This window comes from Verticillium alfalfae, genomic scaffold, assembly GCF_000150825.1.
Source record: "Verticillium alfalfae VaMs.102 supercont1.1 genomic scaffold, whole genome shotgun sequence".
NCBI classification, from domain to species: Eukaryota; Fungi; Ascomycota; class Sordariomycetes; order Glomerellales; family Plectosphaerellaceae; genus Verticillium; species Verticillium alfalfae.
Genome location: NW_003315038.1, coordinates 3,753,842 through 3,760,606, shown reverse-complemented (window position 1 = coordinate 3,760,606; position 6,765 = coordinate 3,753,842). Strand labels below are relative to the sequence as shown.

The window sequence follows — 6,765 nt, the reverse complement described above, 5'->3', positions numbered from 1 at the left end:
CCCGGCCCCGAGGGGGAGCCCGCCACCAAGAGCGGCGCGTCTTTGTGGATATAAAAACTCGAGAAGTGGAAAAAAAGGGGTTCTCCATCATGGGGATCGTGCAGTTGACCTCGCCTTCGTGGCCGTAGGCGAACTCGAGCGGCTTGCGGGTCTCGCTGCATTCGGGGAACGGGATCCAGATGAGCTGGTGATTCGCGTCTTCGAGGTGTTCGCCCGTGTCTCTGATATTCTCTGCGTCAGTGCGTCCATTCCCTACCGACGGAGCCCCGGGGGGGGGGGGGATTCGTCCTCAGAGAACCAGGTTTCTTGATTCACCGGAGCGACTGAGGAAGGAGAAAAGCACTCACGAGCTGCGGTTCATGCACTCGACCTGGATAGGAGCACCATAATGATACGAAGGCAGGCTGTCGTCAATGCCTGCGGCGGCGGCGAGCTGGATGAGGCCAAGGCCAAGGCCGAGCAGATGCGTTAACACGGCCATTGCGAGCGATCTAATAAAGGCGCGCGCTCAGTGGCTGACCGTCAGAATGAGGTACTTTTATGGTATCAACCTAGGCATATCTTTGGGGCGCGACGCGAAAATGGTCCCTTTTGGCATCCCTCAATTGTTCGGATACGAACAACTGGTCGTATGGCGAATTCCCAAGCTGATAAGCGTCTTATCAGTGTCATGTGATTATTCAGGGGTCGCTCTCGGCATCACATCCGAGCGGAGCATCGACCACTGTGCAGGCGAGGAGACCATCCCAAGGCACTGGGTCGGCACTGGCATCACATCAAGTAAGGTAGGTCAGGTAGCCGTATGTTTTCTTCATCAAAAAGGTCCCATCGCTTCCTCATTGCTCGTATGCACCTTTGTACGCCACGTATCCTGCCAGAGAGAACACAACAACACCATTCATCCTGATAACCCAACTCCACATGCCCGGGCCGTACTTTCGTTCCCACTTCTTGGTGACCATCTCGTCGCCATCGTGATGAGTGCATGCCGGTGGGGGTATCTCATTTTATACAGACAACGAAATCAAAATCATCTGCTCCTGGCCACACCGTCAAGCCCGACCGATCCAGCCCGCCGTGACGAAAAAGTCAAAAATACGGCCACCCTTGTGTGAGTCCAGTCGGCAGATCTCACGGACCTGCTTCTTCTTAAGCGCGCCATTACCCTTGACCGCGTGGCTCATGATCTGTTCCTTGATCATAATGTATGGCTTGGGCTGCAGTCGCACAATCTCGCAGAGCTTGACTTCTTCGGGCGTCAACAGATGTAGGTCTGGCGCCGACTCTTGAGTGAGAGTCATGGGCGTGATGCCGGCAATAGGTGTTGGCATGGACTTCGGGCGCGTGACGGGGCCTGTGCCGTTGGCAACCACGACGCTGCCGTTTGTCGAGGCAACGTCGCCGTGACCGTTGATTGTGGGTTTTGTCTCACCAGTCTCGCCGTTGACCCCATTTGTCTGTGGCGCCAGACGAATCGACAGCTCGGGCGCCAGGAGCTGAGCTGCACCGCTCGGTGGATCCGGCACGGCGGCGGCAGCCTTGCTACGTTGGACAGACGCCAGACGGTCGCGGTCCATGGAACCCATGGGCACAGCCTTCTGCACGCGTGATGCCTTTTCTTGCTCATATTTCTCGCCGCTTCGAAGGTCGCCAATGCCCATGTTGCGCCAGTCTTGTAGCTGTCCGATGGCTTGTCGGAGGTTGAGCTCATCCATAAGTCCGATGTTGAGCTCCTCGAAATCGTCGTGGTTCATGATCCGTGCAAACGGCTTGGCTTTCGTCAGGAGGTCTCTCTCTTCCTTGCTCTTCTTCTTCTCCTGCTTATTGTTCTCCCTATATTCTAGCAGGTTGTGCTCGAAAATGACCTTTTTGCGGTTCACACGTTGTGTGAGTCGTGCATTGTAGATATCCATGACGGTGAGTTTCAGATCCATCTCCGGCTCGATCTGGCCGGTTCGCTCGTTGATACCATCACCTGGATCGAACTGCATGAGTTGCACCGCCTCTTCTGCCTCGTTTGCGTGCTCTGTTTCGAATTCGAGACGACCAGGCATGTATCCTTGAATCTCGTGGCAAGATGGTACTGACGCCGTTGGTTTTGTTTTGGGCTGGAGGGCTGGGGCGTTTTTAGCAGCCTCTTTGCGCTCCTCGATCCTTGCCTTCTTCTTCGCTTGAAAGTCTTCTCTTGAAATCTCGTTGGCCAGTTCCATGTCGTGCGGGCTGCATCTTTTCGGCAGAGGGAACGCCGGCGAGTCGACGTAGACTTTGAGATAATGATCGCGTACTTCGTCCTTGTTACGGAAGCCGCCAATGTGGTCAGCAATGTCGGCCCACGATCCGAGACCGTACGTCTCAGCGCCCTCCAGCATGAGCTGCTCCTCGTCCGCGCCCCAGTCGGCATCAAATATGGGGAAGGAGTTTTGTTCGATGACGCGGAACGGGTGGGTATCCGGTTTGTGGTTGCCGCTTGAGCTGCCTTGAGAGAAGCAACTGACACAGAGATCGTAGTCGGGGCATGCGCTATGCGCGCATCTGATGCGCACCTACGAGGGGCGAGGTCAGTCCAAGATTCGCATGCGGCGCGCCACGCGCCGGGGGCAAGGACTCGGGTTGGCATGAAGACTTACGGTTGATGTGATGTCCACTGAGCAGACATCACAGTGGTATTTGACTCCGCCTTCGCCGCCGCGCGTGGCGGTCTTCTTTCGAATCACGCCCATCGCGCCCTCGTCTCCAGCTATTGTGGATACCTGGGGAGATCCTCACCCAGTCGAGGCAGATGAAGAGGACGGGTCGGAGAGTGGCAGGATGTTGCGCTCGAAGAAAAGTCAAAACTGCGTCGGCGCGTCGCCAGATGGTACTTCGAGAGCTGCTCGGAGGATGGGGTAGAGTCGGATTGGCCCGGCTGATTCAACGTGTCGTCGGAAATGGATTGCCGGCGCGTTGGTTGAGCGGTCCGTCGGAGGCGTTCGCGTCGTGTTCACGCAAGATTTTCGTCACGAGCAGAGAGTTTATTGGGCGCAATCTCTGGGTAGGTCTTTGAAGCAATCGCAATCGATGTTTGGTGGTCTGAAATTGATGAAATCGGTTGGACGTGTTGTGACGATGCTCAATGTCGCGATTCGATGTTGCCCCGGATCGGAAGCTTGATAGTGGAGAAGCCTCGGAGAGCCTCCCTCATTGGTGGGGCCTCAGCAGGTACGGGCGATGACATAATCGAGAGACCCTCGCTGGGTTCGATTCAGTGCACGTGCTTAAAAGCCAGTCAATGGCGTGTATCAAGTATGCAGCCAAGTGCTGCCAGGTGCTGCCAAGTGCGGCGAAGCTCTTTCATTCAGACACGAGATGATCGGTTCACCAGGAGCATGTTTACTACTATGAATGGACATTATCACCGGATGTATTGCATCTCCTCAGATGCGGGCCATCGCCATTGGTTCATGCATTGGGTCGATAAGCACTGAACCACCCACTACTGGGTGCGAAAACTGTCTGTACTAAAATGAATGCATGCCTGTCGAGATAAAAGTTGCCAACCAAGGCGAGTGCATCCTCCAAAGAAAGGACGAATGCGCCGGCCCGAAACCGGGCCGCCAGATGCAAGGCGCGTCGATGGAGGCGACTGCAGCGCGATTTGACAAGACGGCACTAGCTGCTAGTTCGTCATCCGGCGTACCCATCCATTTCTATCCCCGGAATCCCGTATGAAGATGCTGGTGTTTGCTTGCCATGTTCCTGGCCTCGTGTCAAGGGCCAGTCCACACTGCAAGCCAGCAGACTCAATCAGCCTGGAAGAGGGTTGCATACCTACCTAGGCTCGGAGTCCAGCACAGCCTTTGAGCACAATGGCGATTCTTTCGACGAGAGAAACCGCGCATGCTGGAACTTGTACTCGGGTTACTAACACCAATTCCGCAACTTTCCCGACAGCACCAGAATAGTCTCACAGTCCAGACTCGTAGCATGACGCCCCGAGCAACAATCACAAGCGCATAAAATCCCGCCGTCCCCTCAGAAGCTACCCCACCATGTCACCCCTCATCGATCGGTATCATAGCGTAGCGTACTTGCCGTTTTTTCGCCAACTTGCGTGAGGGGCATCATCTCCAACTCTCTGTCCCATTTCTCTGAGGGATCCCCGTCGTTTCAATCCAAATTCCCAAGTCAACTTCAGGACCAAGAACAACCGCCTGTCACAATGCCCGACCACATCCTCGACGACATCTCCCACCGCAGATACAATCCTCTCCGAGGCAATTGGCTGCTGGTCTCACCACACCGGACCAAGCGTCCCTGGCAGTAAGAAGAATCTCCTATCATCACAGACGGTTCAGGAGAGACCACCGACTAAAGCGTCAATCCAGGGGCCAGAAGGAGGAGCCCTCCAAGAACAAGCTCCCCGAGTACGATCCTGCTGTGAGTTCTAGCCTAAAGACTTGTGTAGTGGTCTTCGGCCCATTTATTGACGGCCTGGAAGTGCTACCTGTGCCCTCGCAACGCGCGAGCTGCCGGCGATACCAACCCAGACTACAAGAAGACGCTCATCTTCGTCAACGACTACAGCGCCGTCAAGGAGGAGCAGGCCGAGTACAACCCGCCCGATGCTTCGACCGACCTCGCCTCGTCCTTGCTCCGCGCCGAGTCGGCCACCGGCCGTTGCTATGTCCTCACGTTCTCGCCCAAGCACCACCTCACCCTCGCCGACATGACGCCCGCCGAAATTGTTCCCGTCATTGAGATCTGGACCCAGATCTACGCATCCCACCTCGACCCCGCCAGCGCCCTCGCCAAGCAGGCCGCGCAGTGTTCCCTGCCGGCCCCGGCCCCCGAGGCCACCATCACGCCGCCCAAGGCCCAGCTACGCTACATGCAGATCTTTGAGAACAAGGGCGCCGCCATGGGCTGCTCGCACCGCACCCCCACGGCCAGATCTGGACCACTCGACGACCCCCGAGGAGCCACGCGCCGAGATGGAGCAGATGGCCCAAGTACCGCGCCGCCAACGCCGGCCGCCACCTGCTCGCCGACTACGTCAAGGTCGAGCTGGAAAAGGAGGAGCGCATCGTCTTCCAGAACGAGACCTTCCTCGTCGTCTGCCCCTGGTGGGCCGTCTGGCCGTTCGAGGTCCTCGTCCTGCCGAAGCGCCACGTCCGCGCCCTCGTCGACCTGACGGCCCAGGAGAGGGAGGACTATGCCGAAGCCATCCAGGAGGTCACGAGGCGTTACGACAACTTGTTCGAGACTAACTTCCCTTACAGTACGTGCCGCGCTCATTCTCATTCCCCTTCTTCTGCCGGTTTTGGGGGGCGTTCTATGTAGCCTCAAGAGAAAAATGCTAACAATCATCTCCGTAGGCGCCGGCATCCACCAAGCCCCGCTCGACGCGACCGACGAGGAGGCCGACAACAGCTACCTGCACATGCATTTCTACCCACCCCTGCTGCGGTCCGCGACGGTCCGCAAGTTCCTCGTCGGCTACGAGCTCATGGCTGAGGCGCAGCGCGATATCACCCCCGAGCAGGCCGCGGCACGTCTGCGCAACTGCGGAGGAAAGCTTTATCGCGATCAACTGGAGTAGGCGTAAGGAGTTTGGATGCAAAGAAAGAAAAAAAAGCCCGAAATAGAATAAGTTAATAAATCATTGTGTTTCGTTCCACGTCAATTAATGCTCGCTGCGTCTCCTAGCGTTCTAGTGATGCAATATTCCCTCTTGCTCTTCCTCTTTCGGTGTGCAGCGTGCGCCGAGCGAGCCCCTCCCCCCGCTTGTATTTAACCCCCTATTTAAGGGAGCTGGACATAGTAGCCCCTCTGCATGGGCATCCAGATCATGGCCGTTGTGGCGACGATGAGGGGCGATAAGGAGGGGGCGCCAAACTTAACCGTCTTGAAGAAGAACATCTCGCTGAGGAAGTGGCTGAGCGCGACGACGTAGGTCCAAAGGACGAGGTCGTACATGTGTGCGTGCTCCAGGTGGTAGGCGGCGTACATGCGCACGACGGCGGCGAGGAGGGTCCAGGTCGCGAAGAGGCGGGCGGCGAGGGGCGTGACCTGATCGGTGGCATTGCCGGCGGCGGCGCGGTTCGTGGCGAGCACAAGCTTGTGGACCGAGTCCTCGGGGTCACGCAGGGCGGATTTCGGCGCCAGGCTCGTGTTGGTCACAAACTTGTTGCAATAGATACGGCGGGTGTAGTGGAGAGTCAAGAGACACTGGGCCGAGTTGCCAACGGAGATCAAGGAGACCTAAGAGGGTGGGGGACGGCATTGGTCAACTTGGGTGTCTTGGAATGCTGGGCGAGGAGGGGTAGTCAGGACTGTACGAGTATCATGTAGTAGGGAAGAAGGCCCTGCGAGGAGGGGAGGAGGTCGGCGATGGTGACCATTGCAGTGGCGATTTCGACAAGTGTATTCGAAGGGCGAGCTTGGTGTGAGTTTGAGGGTACGTGCAAGCGCATTCAATAGTAGAAAGGGCAGCCTCTGCTTCTTGTACTTGGGCGGCGTCACAGGCTGAAGACAATCCCTGATTCGGAGATTGGCTGACGGTGAGGTGCAGCAGCGGATCTTTTCGAGCGCCTTGGGTGCTCATGCCAGCTGCCAGGGCAGGGGACCCCCTGAAGCCACTTCCATAGCAGTGTACGGCTGTCAGCAGCTGTCATCTGACGTCAGCTTTTTTGCTTCCCTCTGATGCTGGGGGGAGGGGGGGCAAGGACGCGTTGATTGATTTTCGGTCGGCAGGTGTGCACCTCAACAATTCGGCCGGGCTCCGTC

General features: G+C 57.2%; 4 protein-coding genes across 4 annotated transcripts in view; 1 reads left to right on the top strand and 3 right to left on the bottom strand.

The window, feature by feature from the left end:
* The window catches only part of VDBG_01139 (conserved hypothetical protein), a gene marked incomplete at both ends in the record, with an annotated part of 1,076 nt that extends 595 nt beyond the window's left edge, over positions 1-481 (bottom strand). Inside the window, one exon of the mRNA XM_003009410.1 lies at positions 348-481. Within this exon, the coding sequence (XP_003009456.1) occupies positions 348-481 (134 nt within the window). The remainder of the gene's footprint in view (positions 1-347) is intronic.
* Positions 482-1,052: 571 nt separating this feature from the next.
* VDBG_01138 (transcriptional adapter 2) lies at positions 1,053-2,720 on the bottom strand (the record flags this gene model as incomplete). Its single annotated transcript, XM_003009409.1, has 2 exons — positions 1,053-2,543; positions 2,628-2,720. The coding sequence occupies 2 exons, from the start codon at positions 2,718-2,720 to the stop codon at positions 1,053-1,055; spliced, it is 1,584 nt and encodes a 527-aa protein (XP_003009455.1).
* Positions 2,721-4,198: 1,478 nt separating this feature from the next.
* On the top strand, positions 4,199-5,578 carry VDBG_01137 (galactose-1-phosphate uridylyltransferase; the record flags this gene model as incomplete). Its single annotated transcript, XM_003009408.1, has 5 exons — positions 4,199-4,299; positions 4,365-4,416; positions 4,478-5,148; positions 5,184-5,257; positions 5,355-5,578. The coding sequence occupies 5 exons, from the start codon at positions 4,199-4,201 to the stop codon at positions 5,576-5,578; spliced, it is 1,122 nt and encodes a 373-aa protein (XP_003009454.1).
* A 203-nt stretch (positions 5,579-5,781) lies between these two features.
* VDBG_01136 (transmembrane domain-containing protein) lies at positions 5,782-6,380 on the bottom strand (the record flags this gene model as incomplete). Its single annotated transcript, XM_003009407.1, has 2 exons — positions 5,782-6,240; positions 6,318-6,380. 2 exons carry the CDS (start codon positions 6,378-6,380, stop codon positions 5,782-5,784), a joined length of 522 nt encoding a protein of 173 aa, XP_003009453.1.
* Between the last annotated feature and the right edge of the window lie 385 nt (positions 6,381-6,765).